We start from the raw sequence: 23760 nt of genomic DNA, 5'->3' as shown, positions 1-23760 counted from the left end.
GATCCTCTGTTTGGCCTACCACCCAGGACAATGGATCAGATGCCAGCCGGCGACCCAAAACAACGACACCGTAGAAGAAGGGGCAGACGGAGCGGTCTTCTGGTCAGGCTCCATAGGCGGGCACATCGCGCACCGCTCCCAATGTTCAGTCTCTTGACAACAAGGTAGACGAAATCCGAGCAAGGGTAGCATTCCAGAGAGACATCCGAGACTGTAACGTTCTTTGTTTCACAGAAACATGGCTAACTTGAGAAATGCTATCTGAGTCGGTACAGCCACCTGGTTTCTTCACGCATTGCGCAGACAGAAACAAGCATCTCTCTGGTAAGAAAAGGGGCGGGGGGGGGGGGGGGGGGGGGGGGGGGGGTATGCCTTATGATTAACGAGACGTGGTGTGATCATAACAACATACAGGAATTCAAGTCCTTTTGTTCACCTGACTTAAAATTCCTCACAATCAAATGCCGACCGCGTTATCTACCAAGAGAATTTTCTTCGATCATAATCACAGTTGTGTATATTCCCCCCTAAGCAGACACATCGACGGCCCTGAAAGAACTTCATATGTAAACTGGAAACCACATATCCTGAGGCTGCATTTATTGTAGCCGGGGATTTTAACAAGGTTAATCTGAAAACAAGGCTCCCCAAATTCTATCAGCATATCGATTGTGCTACCAGGGCTGTGCTACCAGGGCCCTAGACCACTGTTATTCTAACTTCTGCGACGCATATATGGCCCTCCCCCGCTCTCCCTTCGGAAAAGCTGACCACGTCTCCGTTTTGTTGCTCCGAGCCTATAGACAGAGACTAAAACAGGAAGCTCCCGTGCTCAGGTCTGTTCAATGCTGGTCCGTCCAATCGGATTCTGCGCTTCAAGATTGCTTCGATCACGTGAACTGGGATATGTTCCGCATTGCGGAGAACAACAACATTGATGAATATGCTGATTCGGTGTGTGAGTTTATTAACAAGTGCATTGGTGATGTTGTACCCACAGCGTCTATTAAAACATTCTCCAACCAGAAACCATGGATTGATGGCAGCATTCGCGCAAAACTGAACTCTTGAACCACTGCTTGTAATCAGGGCAAGGTGACCGGAAACATGACCGAATACAAACAGTGTAGCTATTCCCTCCGCAAGGCAATCAAACAAGCTAAGTGTCAGTACAAAGACAAAGTGGAGTCGCAATTCAACGGCTCAGACACGAGAGGTATGTGGCAGGGTCTACAGTCAATCACGGACTACAAAAGAAAAACGGCCCGCTACCAAAACCTGCGGGCTCTCCTTCACTGTAGTCAAAGTGAATAAAACATTTAAACGTGTTAACCCTCGCAAGGCTGCAGGTCCAGACGGCATCCCCGGCCGTGTCATCAGAGCATGCGCAGACCAGCTGGCTGGTGTGTTTACAGACATATTCAATCAATCCTTATCCGTCTCCTGTCCCCACATGCTTCAAGAGGGCCACCATTGTTCCTGTTCCCAAGAAAGCTAAGGTAACTGAGCTAAATGACTACCGCCCTGTAGTACTCACTTCCGTCATAATGAAGTGCTTTGAGAGACTAGTCAATGACCATATCACCTCCACCCTACCTGACACCCTAGACCCACTCCAATTTGCTTACCGCGCCAATAGGTCCACAGACGACGCAATCGCCATCACACTGCACTCAGCCCTAACCCATCTGGACAAGAGGAATACCTATGTGAGGATGCTGTTCATCGACTACAGCTCAGCATTTAACGCCATAGGGCCCTCCAAACTCGTCATTAAGCTCGAGACCCTGGGTCTCGACCCCGCCCTGTGCAACTGGGTCCTGGACTTCCTGACGGGCCTCCCCCAGGTGGTGAGGGTAGGTAATAACATCTCCACCCCGCTACTCAACACTGGGTCCCCACAAGCGTGCGTTCTCAGCCCTCTCCTGTACTCCCTGTTCACCCACGGCTGCGTAGCCATGAATGCCTCCAACTCAATCATCAAGTTTGCAGACAACACTATAGTGGTAGGCTTGATTACCAACAAAGACGAGACGGCCTACAGGGAGGAGGTGAGGGCCCTCGGAGTGTGGTGTCAGGAAAATAAACTCACACTCAATGTCAACAAAACAAAGGAGATGAGGAGAAACAGCAGAGGGAGCAGCCCCCTATCTACATTGACGGGACAGTAGTGGAGAGGGTGGAGAGTTTTAAGTTCCTCCGGTACACATCACGGACAAACTGAAATGGCCCACCAACACAGACAGTGTTGTGAAGAAGGCGCAGCAGCGCCTCTTCAACCTCAGGAGGCTGAAGAAATTAGGCTTGTCACCAAAAACACTCACAAACTTTTACAGATGCACAATCGAGAGCATCCTGTTGGGCTGTATCACCGCCTGGTACGGCAGCTGCTCCACCCATAACCGGAAGGCTCTCCAGAGGGTAGTGAGGTCTGCACAACGCATCACCGGGTGCAAACTACCTGCCCTCCAGGACACCTACACCACCCGATGTCACAGCAAGGCCAATAAGATCATCAGGGACAACAACCACCGGAGCCACTGCCTGTTCACCCCGCTATCATCCAGAAGGCGAGGTCAGTACAGGTGGATCAAAGCGGGGACCGAGAGACTGAAAAACAGCTTCTATCTCAAGGCCATCAGACTGTTAAACAGCCATCACTAACATTGAGTGGCTGCTGCCAACATACTGACTCAACTCCAGCCACTTTAATAATGGAAAAATGTATGTAATCAATTTATCACTAGCCACTTTATGTTATATAATGTTTACTTACCCTACATTACTCATCTCATATGAATATACTGTATGCTATACCATCTACTGGATCTTGCCATCTTGATGTAATTAAATGTATCACTAGCCACTTTAAAAAATGCCACTTTATATAATGTTCTCATACCCTACATTACTCATCTCATATGTATATACTGTACTCTATACCATCTACTGCACCTTGCCTATGCCGTTCGGCCATCACTCATTTATATATTTTTATGTACATATTCGTATTAATTCCTTTACACTTGTGTGTATAAGGTAGCTGTTGTGGAATTGTTAGGTTATATTACTTGTTAGATATTACTGCATGGTCGGAACTAGAAGGACAAGCATTTTGCTACACTTGCATTAACATCTGCTAACCATGTGTATGTGACAAATACATTTGATTTGATACTGCCATGTGCGCATTGCTGTGCTTATAATGTGAAGAAATAGCCTAATAGTTTTTAGTAGATTGACATAGGCTAGTGCTTTTGCTGTTCGTTAGGCCTAATCATCTTGTTGGCTGACGAAAAGTAAATTTGGACAGTTCTTACAATATCATCAATATGCACCCCGGAATTGAATAAGCATACTCACAGTCGTGTCCCCGATGGGTCGGTCTTCACTTGTAGCCTGTGAGAAATACCTGATCATGTGATGGAGAGCCATGTAAGTGAGAGGCACTTCGGATTGCACACCACTCAAGGAGAAGGGCACAACTCAGCAGTCCAGGCCGCTAAAGGCATGGAATTTTTTAGGGTGCATTACGGCCACAAAGGGGATGCTGCCGTGAAATTCAAGGCATTATCAAGTGCTTGTCAAATTGTGAATGAGAGACTATTCAAGTGTACAGCCTGCGCAAAAAACAAAATGCCTTTCAAGCTACTTTTTTCAAATCATCATTAGGGTCTCGTCACCCAGCCTTACAATGTATTACAAAACATATAGCCCAGCATTTGTAGAACAACTAAAATAACATTTAATAACTCTACATTTAGCTTATAGGAGTACCTACTTCTTTGTTAAGCGCTCAACGCAGAATAGCCGCATGGGCGCACTCCCTCAAATCGTTTGAAGAATATATATATATATATTTTCAGCTTTGTTCAATTGTATTCTTCATACTATAAAATAATATAAATTAATGCCATGCGATTCTAAGCAAATCTTGTCTGCTAAATGAACAAGTGTATCCCACAGGCATTTGGCATAGCCACATCAGGACCTAACATAAGGACAACTCAGAGTATGCTATTCTTTTCTTCTGAAATAAATGACATTTTCTTCATGTCATGCTTCTTTAGATCTGTCTAAAATAAACAATGGATTTATTGTGAAGGTGTAGGCTATATTACATGGATTTATTAGACTTTTTCCAAATGTCTGCATCAGTGGATTGTGTGGAAGCCAGGCAATGCTAAATGTGTTGGTTAATTAACGGTCAATTACCGTGAGACCGACAGTTATTTGCTTGACAATCACCGGCTGACAAAATTTTGTGACCGCCACAGCCCTAGTAAGGTCCCTCAGTCGAGCGGTGAATTTCAAACACAGATTCAACCACAAAGACCAGGGAGGTTTACCAATGCTCACGCAAAGTAGGGCACCCTATCGGTAGAAGGGTAAATAAATAAATAAGCCGACATTGAATATCCCTTTGAGCATGGTGAAGTTATTAATTACACTTTGGATGGTGTATCACTATACCCAGTCACTACAAAGATACAGGTGTCCTTCCTAACTCAGTTGCTGGAAAGGAAGGAAACCGCCCAAGGATTTCAACATGAGGCCGATGGTGACTTCATAACAGTTACAGCGTTTAATTGCGGTGATAGGAGAAAGCTAAGGATGGATCAACAACATTGTAGTTACGCCACAATACTAACCTAACTGACACTGAGTGAAAATAAGGAAGCCTGCACAGAATAAAAAATATTCCAAAACATGCATCCTGTTTGAAACAAGGAACTAAAGTAATACTGCAAAAAATGTGGTAAAGCAATTTACTTCTTGTCCTGAATACAAAGTGTCATGATTGGCGCAAATCCAATACAACACATTACTGAGTACCACTATTCATATCGTCAAGCATAGTGGTGGCTGCATCATGTTATGGCAAACCTTGTAATCGTTAAGGACTGGGGCGTTGAAACGGAATGGAGCTAAGCAAAGGCAAAATCCCTGAGGAAAACCTTGTTCAGTTTGCTTTCCACCAGACGCTGGGAGATGAATTCATCTTTCAGCAAGACAAGAAACTGAAACACAAGGCCAAATATATACGAGAGTTGTTGACCAAGACGACAGTGAATGTTCCTGAGTGGCCCGAGTTTTGACTTAAATCCGCTTGAACATCTTTGGCAAGACCTGAAAATGGTTGTCTAGCAATGATCAACAACCAATTCCACAGAGCTTGAATCATGTTGAAATGAATAAATGGGCAAATGCTTGCTTGCCAACCTATTCCAGTCAGAATAGTTTTTGGGTATTTGCTAGATGTTAGACATGCTATTGTTATTTATTGTACGCATCTGGACCCTCCTGGACTCATATAGCAAGGCCAATGACAGCAGCTATTAAACCAAATGAAACAGAGCAGAACAACCGTTGGTTGGAGTACAGAAACCACGATCCTAAGGGCACAATGAGACAGAGAGAGAGAGAGAAGGTAACAACAACATTGGTTTTGATCATCTGTATCTTTTTATTACCAAAACGCGATGATCTCAGACTCATGTGATTTCATTTACATTTGAAACGCAGTCAAATCGGTGTGAATATAAAGTCCAGAATGAAAGGTTCATACTATAATTACATTTGATCGTTGCTTTAAGAGACGCTATGCTGCAGGACATGCCCAAGTTGGTAATACACACCACATGCACTGGAAGAGAGTCAAATTAAATCCAGTTCACACTGGTTGGAACGGTAAAACTAATGTGTGAGTTATGTTCCAGGTTAAATTAATATTGACTCTTACATGCACACTCATGGTTTCCCATAATGTGGTCTAAAGAAGAAAATAGTATATAGATTTCCATTAATATAACACCGTGAAAAACTGTATGTCTTTGTGAGCCAATAATAGACTGACAATTACTGCTAAGAGGACCCATAACCCCAAAGTGAACTTCATTTTCCATGCCATGGGATACAAAACAACCAGGATGCAATCGAAAATCGTAGTAGCGTATTGAATTGCATTTAAAATGACAGCATGCTATTATATGTCTTGTCTTCTGCTCTCAGAACACGGACATTGGAATCAGTCACCAGATACACTTACCTTAACATTTCACTCAATAGCTGAGCTAAACTTCAACCTTGGCTTTAGCCTGTCCTGTTTTTAATTTTTTTAGATAGTTACTCCTACCATGTCCGTGTTCCGAGAGCAGAAGACAAGGTTGAAGTTTAGCTATTGAGTGAAATGTTACGGTAAGTGTATCAGGTGACTGGTTCTTTGGTGATGATTACGTCAATGTGACTCGTTTTAGGAAACTAGGCGTATGTCGCACGTCACTACTTCACAGGAGAGGTATTTGGACGTAAACATCATTTAAAAAAAATCTAAATGTGTTTTTTTGCTAGAAATTCCTTCTGGAACATGTCAATTCTCATGTGCCTTAATAACAAATTTGTATCCATCCATAAGTGAGAATAAAATTGTTAAATTACGAGCCTAGTTGGTTTAGCCATGGAAAAGGAACCTTTCCGCTAGCCATGATTGGCTGAGATAATGGATAAACATACCGGGAGATGAGTTTGGATTGGTCGGCCATGTAGCATGCTTATGTCTATAACGTGAGCTGCTCAGTATGTGTTGATAGTCCTTTCTACCGCGCCGTTTTTGAAAGATATAACGTTAGCCATCGAGAAGTACACAAGTTTTGCTACTTTTCTCAACAACATTGATGCCCTGAATTTAGCAGGTGCTACTGACAGATCAGTTGGAAAAAGTGATGGGCTACTTTCTGTGCACCCCAGTCAGTGTGAACCGGAGTGACTTGACACAATACTGTCCAAACAAGATGTAGCTACAAACAAAACTGAGTTAAATGGTTCCAGTCTGCAGTGAAGCGTTCATCCAAGTATAAGGGAAAGAGTCTAGCTACATTTTCAGATATTATAAATTTGTAATATGGTCAGAAAGTCATTTTCATTGCTAGTTAAAGCGTTCTGTTAGCTGTACGTCTAGACAATAGCGACCCATCCACTTAGCTAGATGTGGCTGAGGGGTGGTTATAGCATTTCCTTCACATGACCTATCAATTTAGTCAAGTGTGTCGGGTAAGCGTAATCTAATAATTCTACAATATTTTTATCTGGACACTTTCTGTTTTTGATACTGCTACTACGCAAGTAACCGTTTCAATGTACTGTTTACACATTGTGTATCCTGTACATATGACAAAAAACATGTTTTTATTTGATATAATGTGTGTTTACCAGAGATGGTAATGTGAAGAATAACATGACCTGCACCAAGGTCAGATTAGGATATAGGCCAAGGACTAGATAAAGTGTATTTTTATCGGGAGGTTTCCTTATTGTAGGCTACGACTTTTACCATTTTTAGTCTTGAAACCTTTGTTTTTTTTACTAAACTACTCACTCTGTTTAGCACATGGCCTTACGTGTGCATCCTTTTAAGAGATGGGTGGGGCTAAGGCTTAAGAGGGTGTGAACGATACTGAATGGGTGTAGACAAAGAAGAGCTCTCCAGGAGGTGCACCAAAACATTCAAGGGACGTTTTCTCAAAAGTGGGGTGACAAGTTTATCAACTTTCAAAGCAGAATTACTTTCCCATTGTTCCTCAACTGCAGTATATGATATACCATCTTCTAGCTCTGAGTCTCTACTTTTATCCAATGTAAAAAACTATTTCAAATGTTGCTACGTAAGACCGAATCGAGGTGGTCGGTCACAAACGTATTCAGTAAAGTTGACATGAGTATTGGCTATGGCACAGTATGTTGTATTTGTTGTTTTTATGCTTCAGAGCTGCTGCAGTCAGCCCCATTGGCAGTGGAGGGGTACTGGTACAGAGGGTTTGGGAAGGACAGTTTGGCATCTCTCCGGACTGGACCCTGCAGAACACACACACAGCATTACAATTTGACAGAGAGACAGTGAGACAGTTGGCAGACAGGTCAACAAGAGATGGAAGCCTACCTCCCACTCCGCATCCCTCCTCCAGGGGTAGACACTGATGGGAAGCCCAGGACCCTCCCTCGTCTTGGGGTTAAGTCTAGGGCAAGTTCCCAGACCGGGGAGCTGAAGGGAGAGAAATAGTGAGAGACAATAGAGGAACTACCTTTGTCTCTAATCACTCAACCCACACCTCGGACTTGTTTTTCATTTCTAAAGGTTGCTCTTTATACAGAGTGAGCTTATGATAACATTTCACTGTGAGTAACTCAATCCTCTTTTTCCTTGGTCAAATAGGCTGTGTCTCAAATGCCATTATTCCCTCTATAGTGCATCACTATTGACCAGGCCCATAGGGCTCTGATCAAAAGTAGTCCACTATATTGGGAATAGGGTGCCATTTGAGCGACAACCATAGACTCCTCTCCTGTCCACTTCTCTGTGGATAAAGTGAGTGTTGCTCGCTGTATGAAGCCTGTGTGATTTAAGTTACCCTCTGTGTTACCCTCCTGCGCACACACTGAGCACACACACGCCCATGCACATTTACACACACGCGCGCACGGACACAGAGAGACAAATGCACGCACGCCAGCAAACACGCGTGCAATGCTGTGACCCCCGTCATCGACACTGTGACAGTGATGACTCTCACAATCACTCCCGCTTTTACTACCGCTCAATGCTCAGTAACACACACACACACACACAAATATAAACACACTTCAGAAAATGACAGCCATCTCCTGAGCGAAATTGCTGTGATGGCATCTACTCCCCTGCAGGGTACCTTCTCAGTGGTGGTAGAGGAGAGAATGATTGCACACATACGCACACACGCACGCACACGCACGCAAACACATTCGTATCATTGAAGAAGCGGAGGTGTAGGGCTTTGCAGACATTCCACTGACCACAATTACAATCACGTCTGAGAAAGATGTCATCCACCCACACACAAACTAAATGAGTATCTAATGAATTCTAGATCATACGGTTTAAGAACGATACATTTTCTATGGGAGCTTGATTGTCATTGAACAGAGGAAGGGGGTGTGCTAACCTCTGCCCTCCAATCAAAGGCTGGGTTGTCCATCGCCTCAAAGTCCTTCAGGTCACGTTTGCTGTGGAAGCAGACAAAAATTGGAGTCGTATTTTTCAGTAACAGTAATAATAATAACAGCAACAACAGCAATAATGGGGCGGCAGGTAGCCTGGTGGTTAGAGCGGTAGGCCAGTAACCGAAAGGTTGCTGGATCGAATCCCCGAGCTGACAAAGGTAAAAATCAAGACAGATCACACAGGTGTTTGATTGAAATCACAGTATTTTCCGACGTCATTCATGAAAGCAACGTCATAACCATCCCCTTTATCAACATTAATAACATCCTAACCAGTGACTTACTTCAAAGAGTGTCTCTTTAGGAATACAAACAGGACACAGACAGCAATACCAAGAATCAGCAGGGGCAGTCCAATGGCTATGCCAGCATACACAGTCTCTATGGGTGAGACAAATACATGGATTGACAATCAATAAACACCCCAGAGACTCACACAGTCTTACGGTACATAAAGGGGGTTGCAACATTCTGGTAAGTTTCCCAAAGTTCCCAGGTTATCCTGAAATCCTGGTTGGAGGATTCCTGTATATCCTGCTTATTCCCTCCTGATACCGGAAAACTTCCAACTGCGATTGATGGAAAAAGTTACCAGAAGTTTGCTACCCTAAGTTCATATAATAATAGGGTATGTCCATATTACCTAGTCCGGGATCCTCTGGCAGGGCCGTTGAGATTGAGGAAGAGGGAGAGGGCTTTGGTCTCACGTGGCAACGGTTTCCTGTCCAACCATCCTGGCACCTGGAAAGGGTTAAGATTAAGGTGAAGGGAGAACCGGCCACCTCTTCCCTCCATTCTACTGGCCAGTCACTTGATAACAAGATGGATGGATTGGCTACCAACTATCGAAACTGAAATATTCTCTGCTTTTCTGAAACGTGGCTCTCTGACAAGATATCCAACTCGATGGATTCTCCATTCACCATGCCGACCAGACAGTGGAGTCTGGGAAAATTGAGGGGGGAAGTGAGCTGCCTCTTCATCAACAACAACTGGTGTGTTGACTCGAGTGCGGTGGAAGTCAAATAGAAGTGTCGACCCATTGTTCACCTGTCTTGGAATAGCTGATGGTCAAATGCTGACCCTTTTACCACACGAGGGAGTTTTCAGCTGTTGTATACATTCCCCTTCAGGACAAGACAAATAACAAATCTGGCACTTAAGAAACTGTACAAGGCTACAACCATCCAGAGGCTGCTTTTCTGGTTGCCTGCGATTTTAATTCAGCATCATTAAGAAATTTCCATCAACACTTCTCCCTTGCCACTAGGAGTGATACAGTCTAGAGCACTGTTTTTCTAACCACAAGCAAGCATACAAGGCCCTCCCTCGGCCGCTGTTCGGCAAATCAGATCACGATTCCGTACTCTTGCTTCCTGTTTACAAGCAGAAGCTCAAACAGTAATTACCCGTGACTTGCATTGTTGAGAAATGGTCTCCAGAATCAGAGATTATGCTACAGGACTGCTTTGCTAGCGCTGATTGGAATATGTTTCGGGACTCTGCTGATAACATCGACAAGCTAACCACCTCCGTCACCGGCTTCATTAGGAAATGCATCGGCAACGGTGTCCAAATAGGATCGGGCTACCACACACAGAGCTATCGCAGGACGACCCTGAGGCTACGGCTGAGGACAGGAACAAGTACAAGAAGTCCCACTATGACCTCCACAAAGTCATCAAACGAGCAAAAGGACAATATAGGAATAAAGTGGAATCCTATTACACAGGCTCTGACGCGCGCCGCATGTGGCAGGGGCTACAGTCCATTACGGATTACAACGATGCCTCTCTACCAGACGGGCTCAATGCATTTTATGCATGCTTTGACAACAACATTGTGCCGGGTGTGAGGGCTGCCATCAACCCAGAAGATTGGGTGATCTCGCTCCTCGAGGCTGATGTGAGTAGTCTTTAATCAGGTCAATACCCGCAAGGCCCCATGATATTCCAGGGTGCATTTTCAGAGCATGTGCAGAACAGCTGGTATATTCACAGTAATTATTCAACATCTCCTGGTCCCAGTCTGTAATCTCCACATCTTTTAAGATTACCACTTTCAACCCTGTTCCCAAGAACTCTAAGGCTTGATGCTCTCTGTAATTGTGAAGTGCTTTGAGAGGCTGGTTATGGCACACATCAACTCCATCCTCCCAGCCAGCTTAGACCCACTCCAATTTCCATACCGTCCCAACAGATCCATCGATGAAGCAATCTCAACTGCCCTCACCCACCTAGATACGAGGAATACCTATGTGAGAATGCTGTTCATTGACTACAGCTCAGCGTTCAACACCATTGTCCCCTCCAAGCTCGTCACCAAGCTTAGGACCCTGGGACTGAACACCTCCCTCTGCAACTGGATTCTGGACTTCCTGACAGGCCGCCCCCAGATGGCGAGGGTAGGCAACATCACCTCCACCACGCCGACACTCAACACTGGGGCCCCACGGGGGTGTGTGCTTAGACCCCTCCTGTACTCTCTGTTCACCCACGACTCCAACACCGCCATCAAGTTTGGTGATGACACGACGGTGGTAGGCCTGATCACCGGCGACCATGAGAGGGAGGAGGTCAAGTTCCTCGGTGTCCAAATCCCTAAGAGCTTAAAATAGTCCACACACGCGCACAGTCGTGAATAAGGCGCGACAGCACCTCTTCCCCCTTAGGAGGTTGAAAGGGTAAGGCATGGGCCCTCAAATCCTCAATACGTTCTACAGCTGTACCATTGAAAGCACCCTGACTGACTGCATCACTGCTTGGTATGGCAATAGGACCGCCCTCGATCGCCTGGCACTACAGAGGGTGGTGTGGACAGCCCAGGAGAGCTCCCTGACATCCAGGACCTCTATATCAGGCGGTGTGAAAGGAAGGCCCAGAAAATCGTTAAAAACTCCAACCACCCAAGCCATAGACTGTTCTCTCTGTTTCCCCATGGCAGGCGGTACCAGTGCATCAAGTCTGACACCATCAGGCTCCTGAACGGCTTCTATCCCCATGCCATAAAACTGCTGAATAGCTGAATAGCTAATAAAAGGGCTAGTATTTTATTCTCTCTGCACACTCACAGGGTCATACACACTACGCACACTGATACTCCAACACACACACAAACACTCACTCCATTTTTTGCTCACACACACATAATATTTGCACCTTGTCAGCTCAGGGATTTGAACTTGCAACTTTCGGTTATTAGTCCAATGCTCTAACCACTAGGCTACCCTGCAGGTTAAAGGTTTCAAGCAAGACATTTCACTGTGCTTGTCACACTGAATGTCCACATTGAACGAACGAACACAGGCTTGGAAGAAAGTAAGGAGGTGCGCCTCCTCAACGGAAAACAATGTCCTTCTTATGTGGAGAATCCTACATGGATAGTACCAGTAGACTGAACAAGGAGCTTCATTCAGACACCTCAGTTGAGTGATTAGGGTGCCTCTCCATGGCCCCACCTTTGAGAAAACAAAACATTCATTCAGGACTTCTCTTCCAAGTCCACATCTGCTTAATACCATGGCTAGTTTTTGGGGTAGACATGTGCTGCCATGGGATTTTCTAATGCAAAACAAACATTCCTGGACAAAACATACTGCTTGCATGAAGTTGTGTTATATTCTCATTCCGAAGGGTCTCTTTGCATATTGTGTGGCAGGCTGGCCAGGACTGTAGGCTGGGCTCTGGTCCAGCTTCTCGGAGGATCCTGCCCAGAGGACCAACATGACCTGCTAAGTCCGAACCTCTGACTCGCTGACATACATAGGCCCCAGGCACCACTACATGCTGGGGTCAGCACTGCACAGCACTGCACAGTCTGTTATATAATCACGGACGAGAGAGTGAGAGAAAGAGAGAAATGGGCAGCAAGAGATTGAGCACGGGAGGGAGGATGAGAAACAGGAAAGAGGAGAGCAAAGAGAGAGAGAGGGGAAAGGGAGGTGAGGGAAATAGACAGTATTTTTACTGCCAAACACCAGTGAAGTATCACCTCCCCAGAGTTTGGCCGATTTAAAAAATGTGGAACCATTTGCATCTCAATGTGACATTCACATAGCATTGTGGGAAAAGACGCATCATATATTCCAGTCAGTCATGTGGCTTTGGAGTGCAGGTACCAGGAAGAATGTGAAATGCCAGGTAGTAGTCAACATTAAAGAGATAGTTCACCCAAATTACAGTAGTGAGGTAAACAAAGTCAGGTAAGCAAAACCATGGATTGCTGTCTTATCTTGTCCATGGATTGCTGTCTTATCTTGTCCATGGATTGCTGTCTTATCTTGTCCATTTATTGCTGTCTTATCTTGCCCATGGATTGCTGTTTTATCTTGTCCATGGATTGCTGTCTTATCTTGACAATGGATTGCTGTCTTATCTTGACAATGGATTGCTGTCTTATCTTGTCCATGGATTGCTGTTTTATCTTGTCCATGGATTGCTGTCTTATCTTGACAATGGATTGCTGTCTTATCTTGACAATGGATTGCTGTCTTATCTTGTCCATGGATTGCTGTCTTATCTTGTCCATGGATTGCTGTCTTATCTTGACAATGGATTGCTGTCTTATTTTGTCCATGGATTGCTGTCTTATCTTGTCCATGGATTGCTTACAGGTTAAGGAATTTAGTCATTTGGGTGAACTTTCCCTTTTATGCTGATATCAGCAGGTGGAGGTATATATAGGTATATATATATAGTAGGTATATTGCCTCATGTTTAGACTAGGCGTTCTATCGAATGCAGAATATTTTATTGAAATTTCACAGCAGTTAACTACCACTTGTCTTGCATGTCGTCAACTCTTTCCCTTCAATATCTCAAGTTCTAGTTCCTTAGCTCCTTAGCCCAGTATGTGGTTTGTGTAAGATTTAAAAAATGTGTGTGTGTGGTGGGCGACCACAAAGAGTTGGAGTTGAACTCCACACGGGGTCACGCTAGCCTCCCTAAATCCAACGGATTAATCTACTGTGAAGGTCTTACGTGGTCTTCCCTCAAGACAATTTGCGGTGGGGGAACGTTCAAATATTGACCAGCGAGTGTCCATTGCAAAATCCCTCTGGGAACGTTCTGGGAACGTTGCGCTAGTCCGTGGCGGATAGAAATGAGAGGTGAGCCCCCTTCTAAAATCCGTCTGGGATAAACCGAGATTCCCCCATGGTCTGCCGAGCATGTCTTTTGCAGGGTTGGAAACAAGACTGATGGGATTTCCATGTTTTAAGGCAGAGAGAGAGAGCTAGAGAGAGAGAGAGCGATAGAGAGAGAGAGCGATAGAGAGAGAGAGCGATAGAGAGAGAGAGAGCGATAGAGAGAGAGAGAGAGAGAGAGAGAGATAGAGAGAGAGAGCGAGAGAGAGATAGAGAGAGAGATAGAGAGAGCTAGAGAGAGCTAGAGAGAGAGAGCTAGAGAGAGAGAGCGAGAGAGAGAGCGATAGAGAGAGAGCGATAGAGAGAGAGCGATAGAGAGAGAGCTAGTGAGAGAGAGCTAGAGAGAGAGAGAGAGAGCTAGTGAGAGAGAGCGATAGAGAGAGTGAGCGATAGAGAGATAGAGAGAGAGAGAGAGATAGAGAGAGAGAGAGAGATAGAGAGAGAGAGAGAGGTAGTGAGAGAGAGAGCTAGAGAGAGAGAGAGCTAGAGAGAGAGAGAGAGAGCTAGAGAGAGCGATAGAGAGAGAGCGATAGAGAGAGCTAGAGAGAGAGAGCTAGAGAGAGAGAGAGCAAGAGAGAGAGAGAGAGCTAGTGAGAGAGAGAGAGCTAGAGAGAGAGAGAGAGCTAGAGAGAGAGAGAGAGCTAGAGAGAGAGCTAGAGAGAGAGAGAGCTAGTGAGAGAGAGAGAGAGAGAGAGAGAGCGATAGAGAGAGAGAGCTAGAGAGAGAGAGCTAGAGAGAGATAGAGAGCTAGAGAGAGAGAGAGAGAGCTAGAGAGAGAGAGAGCTAGAGAGAGAGCGATAGAGAGAGAGAGAGCGATAGAGAGAGAGAGAGAGAGAGAGAGAGAGAGAGAGAGAGAGAGAGAGAGAGATCTGTAGCGAGAAGGGATCGGAAGAGAAAATAAAAATAGATAGCATTCAATGTATATGATATGAATGGCAGGGGGGTTTGTGTGTTGTGATTGTGTGCATGTGTGCGTGTGTCCATGTGAATGCATGTTTGCAGTACACATACTCACATGCACATTGGCCCATGCCTCTCCACATGGCACTCTCCGTGATGCAGACAGTATCTCGGAGGGCATTCTGCAACGAGGCCAAACATGTGTTTCAACAACACCCCTCTCTCATCGTACAGAGCCAGTTGAGACCAGGGCAACGTCCCAAATCACACCCCATTCCCTTTGTAGTGCACTTCTTTTGATGGGGCCCTGGTCAACATAGTGCACTACATTAGGGTGCCATTTGGGATGCACCCCAGCTCTTTTGGTGTAAACGATTCTACCAATCTCCTCTCAGCCCCCCTTCTCTCCTTCTCTTGACACCACCTGTTAAATCATGTCCACACCTAGGAAATGGGAAATATGATCCACGCATCCACAATGTTTCTCTGACATCACGACATGCCTGGCAGAGAGACAGGGAATTGCCTCCGGAGAGCAAAGTGGAAAAACCTCTGAAAATGTATTTTCTGAAAAACCTCTTTAGTGAGAGTGTCAACATGTTACAGGTTTCTCCTGGACCTCTCTTCCTTCACCACTGCTTTTGTCGCTACATTTGTCTCTCTCTCTTCCCTTACAGGAACACTTCTCGAGTTCACTTGTGAAATGCATGTTTTTTTTCCCCCTGAAGCGATGCTCTCCTCTCTCTCTCTCTTTCTCTCTCTCTCTCTCTCTCTCTGTGTCTCTCTCCTCACTTTCGTCTCAACAGCATTGCTTATCTGGATTGTTCAAGGTTTTGGAAATGATATCTCAGACCTGAATCCACTTAATCCTCCAATCACTGTATGGAGCGATTTGTCCAATCCCCAATCGTGTAACTCCAGGGCTGCATTTCTGGTGGATTCCAGCCAAATGGGCGGTTCCGTTTGGTTTCATTTCTCGAAGGCAACAGAAAAGCTGAGGTTTTGAAGAGTGGTTTTGGCACTGCACAGAATGACCTATGAGGTGTGCTTTGAAGGCAGAATTGCTGTAGTTGAGAATGTCATTACTGCCAAAGTTGGCACATTTGACAGCCACAAATGGAACTGAGTAAAGATGGGAAAATAATAATACATTGGAAATGCAAAGATGGACCTTTACAGTGGGAGCCAGGAGACTCCGGTAACTTTCTCAAAATTCCCAGGGTTTACAGAAATCCTAGTTGGAGGATTTTCAATTTTCAATTTGAGAAACCAGACCTGGGAATTTTAGTAAAGTTACTGGAACCCCCCCCCCCCCCCCCCCCCCCCCCCCCCCCCCTCTCCAAGACAATATGAAAGACCGTTCAAGTACTGCAATTCAAACATATTGGAGGAAACGGTCCAAGCTGAGACGTCCAGTTGGAGGAAAGACGAAGCTAGAGTATGGGTGTGAGAGAGAGACAAAGAGAGAGAGGGAGACATAGAGGGTGTGAGAGAGAGACAAAGAGAGAGAGGGAGACATAGAGGGTGTGAGAGAGAGACAAAGAGAGAGAGGGAGACATAGAGGGTGTGAGAGAGAGAGAGAGAGGGTGTGAGAGAGAGAGAGGGTGTGAGAGCGAGAGAGTGTGATAGAAAGAGAGGACAAAGTATAGTAGAAGCAGTTACCATGGCAGCTGGACTCGTCAGAGTCAAAGGGTAGACAGTCAACGATCTGGTCACAACGCTTCTGGAGCGGGACACAACTGGACGAACTCTCACACACCAGAGACCCCAGTGCACACTGCTGGAGAGCTGGGGAGGAAGAGGGAGATAGAGGAGCGAGAGATAGAGAAAGTCAGCTCTGCTTTCAATCACTTTCAATGTATTATTTAACACAATAGTGCTAAGAGAAGAGGAGCCCTCACACGGGTTTAAATGAAAAGATTTCATCATCCATGATCATGTACAACTGAGTATGAAGGCAAGGCTGTGAAAACACTTACGGATTCTAACTGTAAATGTCATGGTCTGACACTGTATTTTTCTTATGTAATTACACACATGTGAGCGCACACACACACACACACACACACACACATAATCCCCACCTACACACACCTACACACACACACACAGTCAAGGACCCTTACGGCAGCTGTATTCATCCTCTCCGTAGGGGCAGTCAGAGACTCCATCGCATCGTAGTAGGGAGGGGAGACAGGTGTTGTTTAAACACTGGTACTGGTCAGGGTGTGGACAGTGGTCCTGGGGGGGCAGGGTGCCTGGGACAAGGCTGGGACACTGCTCCTCATCTGACTGGTCAGCACAGTCCTCCTCCCCATCACACCTCCAGGACAGAGGGACACACTGGAAGGAGTGGACACACTGGAACTGACCCGCGCCGCAGGTCAGAGGCTCTGGAGTCACAGGACCTGTGGGAAAACACACATGGGAGTTGATGTCGTCTTTAATGGTCCAGCTATTACACATGAACAAACGCAACAATGCTAAATGTTCTCTATGATCCTCCTTCGTCTGTGTCTCAAATGGTACCTTATTACCCCTAGGGCATGTAGGGCTTTGGTCAAAAGTAGTGCCCAAAAAGGGGTGCCATTTCAGCCGCATCCCATGTGAGAGGAGACAGTATACAGCTGAGGAGAGGAAGCGGAGTAAGCTACAGTAGCTAGAGGAGGGAAGGGGAGGGAGGGGTGTGTGAAGACAACACAATACAAATGTAATTGTTTTTCTCCCCCATTGTTCTCTCCTCTCCCCCAGCGGCAAACCTAGACTCCACAGTGAATTTATACAGGCCCGCAGAACAACAGGCTTCATTAGTTCACTACACTACTCTACTCTCCCCCTGGCACAATGGAACCCGTTTATTAGGAGGGAGGGAGGGAGGGAGGGAGGGAGGGAGGGAGGGAAGAAGAGAGAGGGAAGAAGAGAGAGCGATGTGCACGTCAGAGGAAATGGCAGGAATGTAGGGTGTCAAGTCGGGTAAAGGAAAGGAGCAGAGGGAGGAGGAGAGAATGGAAGAGAGGGAGAGAGAAAATATAATCGAGGAGTGAAATGGGCAAGGGAGAGCGAGAGAACATGACAAAGAGAAGAGAACTCTTACCTCCCACCACACACTGAGTGGTAAAGGAGATGTCATCCAGGGCAATGTCCGTCCACACGTCACCCCCCACTTCTGCCTGGAAGGTCACTCTGAAGGGGGTTGTGTTGGACAGGATCACACTTGCGTAGGACCACCGGTCACCATGGTTACCACTGGCGGCCCACATTAACAGGCGAGTTCCGCTTGAGCCGACAGTGTAGACCTGAGTGACACGCCAGTGAGATTGCAGCACTATAAATGTCACTTAGCTGTGGCTTAACAAGGGACACACACACTTACTGTAACAACCACAGAGTGTGGAGGACAGGGATCCATGACTACAGTTAAGTTATTTATTTTTTTGTAAATATTTACAGTACCAGTCAAAGGTTTGGAAACACCTACTGTAAGGTAACAAAATGTGCAAAAAGGCAAAGGGTCTGAATACTTTCTGAATGCACTGTACTGCCATATATTTCAACTGCGCTGTGATGTTTTCAAAAGTTCTGAACCATTTTCATAGTTTCTACAGATTGTAAATGAAAGATAAACATATTTGCTCAGGGCGTTATTATATTATTGATCGATTGACTATGACTTTTTAAATAACCCAGCAGTGCTATTTGCAAAGTTAGCTCCAGGTAAATGTTGCAATTCTTCAAGCTACATATGGACTGTACCAAAACAAATGATCTAATGATGCTGTCTCTTTTGCGGCTAAATCTGCAGAGCTGGGATGGTTGTTTCCCCTATCAGTCAGTTTGTCCGTCCGTCTATCTATCTACGCATAAATAACAGTCCATTGGTTGCAAGAATACGTTTTGAAACCTGCATCGTTTTGTGTATCAGTTTATAAACCATGTGCCATTGAATCGGTACATTGAAAATCTCTTCCCAACTATTTTGTAATCTATATGGCACAGCTGTCAATTTTTTGGTCCTTAAATTCATCTGGTATACTTTTTTTTATTCATCACAATTTTCTTTAACCAATTTTGGTCTTTAATTCAGGGCCGGCAGACAAGTTCCTTACTTTCTCCCCGTTCCACTTGCCTCATTCATTTCTTTTTTCCGTTAAAATGAGTTGGTTGTAATTTTGAGTAGAGCAGACATTTCAACATATTTTTGTTAGCTGCATGTGTGACATAACACCACCAGTCCAATTTATTATATATATTATATATTATTCATCATATGTGATGTAATATTTGTTCTATGGATTAAACTCATATTGCAACAAACTTCAGTTTTATGCAGTGGAAAAGACAGAACAAACATTACAACAAAAGTATTTATTAGGGCATGACTTAAAGGGGAAATTGATTACTACTTAATGTTCGATGGTTCTTCAGCCTGAAACGAGTCTTTAGGCAAGGAGAATTGGTAGTCCATGGTTCGGTTTTCCTAAAACAGCTAGCTACAGAACAAAGGAAGTTATGGGGGAACCATCTATGTAAAATACTGAACTACCTTTATAAGCTTTCCTCCTACCTTTAACGTCCCCATCCTGTCTGATCCATGCATGTAGAACCAGAATCGTAGGTGACATAGGCCAATACTGGCCGGGAATGGGTTCCGCGTCGTAACCTTGGCGATGTCACCTTCTCTCTCTGTGGCAGAGTGCACATATAGAAACTTCCCTTCTCCACCTGTGGATCATGGAGAGAAATATGCAACCGCATACATCTCTAGTCATTTCTCCGAGTAGTGAGTCAAATCGAATGTGTTGGAGACTAGCTATGCTTACAGGTTCAAACTTAGACCCAGAATATTTCCTGATAAGGTCATTTGACAACTCTCTGCCCTAAATGTGAACAGTATTGGACCACCCAAAACAACTGGAAGTCAAAGAACATTTTGTGAAGACGGTGTTACTGTCTAAAAGCCTGTTTCCTGCAGACATGCTGTGCTGAGAGGATTCTTCTGATCTGCTTCTATTTAGTCTCTTAGACTGAGACTGAGAGGCCACTGAGGCAACGCCAGAACTAAGTAAGAGTTTTCCACATGAGCTAGAGGGGATTTGGGGTCGTCTCAATGCCTGGTGAGTCCCACACCACAATATTCCCACCCAAAATTCTGTATTTCCCTGGAGAATCTTCTAGAATCTTCAATGTCTTTATTCCTAATTTCTGTCTCTTTCATTCTAGGAAAGAGCTGTGTGTTGGCTTTTATTGTCTTCTAAAGTTTTAATCAGCTTTTAAATGCAACGGTAAATCAGCTAATGCATGACTAGGGGATGCATGTCCTCTCCACCCCTACCATTCTGATGGTGGAAGTAAGAGAGTTCCACCACACTTGTGTGATGTTCTGTATTCTCTCTTTTCTTTATTGACTATCTAAGCAGTGTGTGTGTGTGTGTGCGTGCGTGCATGTGCATGCGCGCGTGTGTGTTGCCTGACTGTGTGTATGTGATACGGCGGGCTAGGCCCATTGATCTGCCTTCCCCAGTGAGATCATAAGGTCAGCCTGTGCCACAGAGCCTGGTGTCCACATTCATCTCCACGATCTATGAGTTGGGTGGCCAGTCACTACGAGCTACGTCCCAAATGGCAACCTACAATCGTTGTTATAGTGGACACATTCATCCAGAAGGTATAGCATTTTGTGTCCATACACTAGTCCCTATATAGTGCACTACATTGGACCAGAGCCCTACGGGAATAGTTTGTGGACACAATATTCTCTACATTCTGGATGAATGTGTTCCACTATAACAACGATTGTCCTTGTAAAGTTCATGGGTCGACTTGTTGTGATGTAATGCATCATTGGATGGCCAGCTTTGTACTTGGTGTGTGTCCAGGCTAACACTAGCCTGGGCAACCATGTTTTTTTTAATGGTACACAATCCAAACAGCTGTAAATACCCCTTTAGATTCCTAATAAACGGAAGAATGCCTGAATTTCCTGTGCGGAAATCCTCTCATTGCCACAGGAACATTGTCAATCTGCTCCAATGCTTTGGGAGCATCTTAAAACCAGCCACAGAAGATTGCATTCTGTGTGGTATACAGAACTAATAAGTAATGGACTCCCTGAACTCAGGCACACAGGCAGAATGATACTCCATGGCTGTGTCCCAAATAGCACCCTGTTCCCTTTTGTAGTGCACTACTTGGACCAGGGAAAATAGGGTCCTGGTCAAAAGTAGAGCACTGTATATGGAATAGGGTGGGATGCATTTGGGACGCATCCCACTACTGTAGCGTCCCAAATGCACCCAGAGTTTTCCCTGGACATGTGATCTGTTAGTTACAGCCTATTTGTCCTCTTCAGGTCATTTGTTCCGGAACAACTCAAGTTATATGCTATTCTACCTGTTCAGACCATGTGCACTCAGAACAAATGCTGGGTTGCATGCATTGGGGACATTAGTTGGGTTGTTTTCTTTAAAAATAGAAATGTTGGGTTGTTCAACTTAACGTGGGTTGTACCAACTTAACGTGATGATCAAGAATGACATTTACTCTCACGGGTAGCAAAAAATAACTATCTGAAAGCCACGCCCCTAATAAGCCATGCCTCCTGTAAATAACATTGCATTAAAAAGACCCAGCTGCTGGGTCAGCCCAGCATGAAAGTGATATACCTCAATTGATGGTTAAATTAACCCATGTTTGGGTAATCCCAACAACCCAACATGTTGGGTTATTCACAAACCCAACTGGCTGGGTCAAAATAACCCAGCGTGTGTTCTGTCCAATATTTACCCAGCGCTGGGTTACCAAATTTTAACCCAGCTTTTTTCAGAGCGTGGTCAGTAAAATTTCAATGTCCAAGGAGGGCAGTACTGACCAGGGCTGTGGTCAAAGGGGGGTCCAGTTCCTGGGGTGTCTCTCCTCTGACCAATCCTCCAGTCAAAGTCATCATCAGGGTCCTGAGTCAGCTGGCAGGTCTCCTCCCACATATCCTTTGGCATGTCAAAGTTACAGGCACCTGGTAGGCCTACAATGTAGCCTGGGAGCGAGAGAGAGATTGGGAAGAGGGAGGAAGAGCAAGAGAGTGAGAAAGACAGAGAGGGCAAAGAAATAGCAAAGTTGCAGATGACTCCTTAATAGCTCTCTATTGTATAGTTCAGTACTCCCTAGTTCTGGTCCAGGGCGTTACCTGCGGCTTGCTGACTCTGAGCCATCAGCAAGCCGCACGTAACTCCCTGGACCAGAGCTAGCTCTACTCACCACAGTCTACCTCATCCGACTCGTCTGCACAGTCGGCCTTGCTGTCACACACCAGGTGGGACTCGATGCAGTCACCGCTCTGGCACACAAAGTCTGTGACCGCCGGACATGACGCTGGCACCATTGCACCTGGACCACACACAGACACACAAACACGCTTGCACATGTTCAAAACATACACGGATGTCTTTCACCATAACAAGACAGCCTTTGCGGTTTCCTCTGTTAGAGGCTGTTTCTGCTGTGAGCCAACTACCAAGCTGAACGAACCACAGTGGATCAAAAGACTGAATAAGAATCAGAGAGTGTGTGCTGAGATGAGGTGAAGCTCTGGATGACGTGTTCTCAAGGTGTGTGCAAGAGCATTTGAGCAGTCAGGAAGCCTAACAGAGGAAAGCACACACCTCTGTGTTCAGGACCGGTTACACAACAACAAACTAGGACCACAGTCAAAGCATCATCCTGCAGCTCAGCCACTTGTTTGAGAAGAGGAAGTACAGAACACGAGAGACCGGGATCAGGTGGATCAGAGGTGTGTGTATGCCAAAGGTGCTAGTACAATGTTTTGACTCAGGGGTGTGAATATCTTTGTAAATTAGATATTTCTGTAATTTAGATTTCAATAAATTTGCAAAGATTTCAAAAAAAAAAAGTACTTTGTCATTACGGGTTATTGTGCGTTGATGGGTGCAAATTATTGTATTTTTTTATTCATTTTGAACTGAAACACAACAAAATGTGGAATAAGTCAAGGGTATGAATACTTTCTGATGGCACTGTAAAGTAGAGAGTGAAAAGAAGAAAGTGTATACAGAATAAAAATATTCAAAAACATAACTTCTGTTTGCATTAAGGCACGAAAGTAATACTCATGGTGGTGGCTAAATCATGTTATGGGTATGCTTGTCATCAGCAAGGACTAGGGAGTTTTTTAGGATAAAAATAAACAATAGAGCGAAGTACAGGCAAAATCCTAGAGGACAACCTGGTTTTGTTTGCTTTCCAATAGACACTGGGAGACAAATTCACCTTTCAGCAGGACAATAACCTAAAACACAAGTCCAAATATACACTGGAGTTGCTTACCAAGACGACGTTGAATGTTCCCGAGTGGCCTAGTTACAGTTTTGACTTAGATCGACTTGAAAATCTATGGGAGGTATTGAAAATGGTTGTCTAGCAATGGTCAACAACCAACTTGACAGAGCTTAAAGAGTTTAAAAAATAATAAATGGGCAATTATTGTACAATCCAGGTGTGCAAAACTCTTAGAGATTTATCCCAACAGACTCACAGCTGTAATCGCTGCCAAAGGTGATTCTAACATGTTTTGACTCAAGGGGTTGAATATATATCGAATCAATATTAGTGTGTTATTTTTCATCAATCTTTAAAAATATATATAATATGTTTTCACTTTGACGTTACAGAGT

General features: G+C 44.8%; 1 protein-coding gene across 2 annotated transcripts in view; it reads right to left on the bottom strand.

Annotated features, from left to right (window-relative positions):
- Positions 1-7526: 7526 nt before the first annotated feature.
- Positions 7527-23760, bottom strand: part of malrd1 (MAM and LDL receptor class A domain containing 1) — a 110849-nt gene continuing 94615 nt past the window's right edge. Inside the window, exons 23-34 of one of the 2 annotated variants that reach the window (XM_036944252.1) lie at positions 22328-22456; positions 21945-22106; positions 19641-19798; positions 18171-18372; positions 17203-17484; positions 16739-16864; positions 15192-15258; positions 9677-9774; positions 9318-9414; positions 8976-9036; positions 7937-8038; positions 7527-7851 (exon numbers count right to left, since the gene is read on the bottom strand). In XM_036944252.1, the coding sequence (XP_036800147.1) occupies positions 7753-7851; positions 7937-8038; positions 8976-9036; positions 9318-9414; positions 9677-9774; positions 15192-15258; positions 16739-16864; positions 17203-17484; positions 18171-18372; positions 19641-19798; positions 21945-22106; positions 22328-22456 (1583 nt within the window). In that variant the 3' untranslated portion in view covers positions 7527-7752. Of the gene's footprint in view, positions 7852-7936; positions 8039-8975; positions 9037-9317; positions 9415-9676; positions 9775-15191; positions 15259-16738; positions 16865-17202; positions 17485-18170; positions 18373-19640; positions 19799-21944; positions 22107-22327; positions 22457-23760 lie in introns of those variants that run through there. The other variant, XR_005036078.1, reaches the window with a different exon arrangement.

The sequence above is a fragment of the Oncorhynchus mykiss genome, chromosome 15 (genome assembly GCF_013265735.2).
Source record: "Oncorhynchus mykiss isolate Arlee chromosome 15, USDA_OmykA_1.1, whole genome shotgun sequence".
Classification (NCBI taxonomy): domain Eukaryota; kingdom Metazoa; phylum Chordata; class Actinopteri; order Salmoniformes; family Salmonidae; genus Oncorhynchus; species Oncorhynchus mykiss.
The sequence above is the reverse complement of the archived record's forward strand: the minus strand, read 5'-3'. Positions and strand labels throughout refer to the sequence as shown.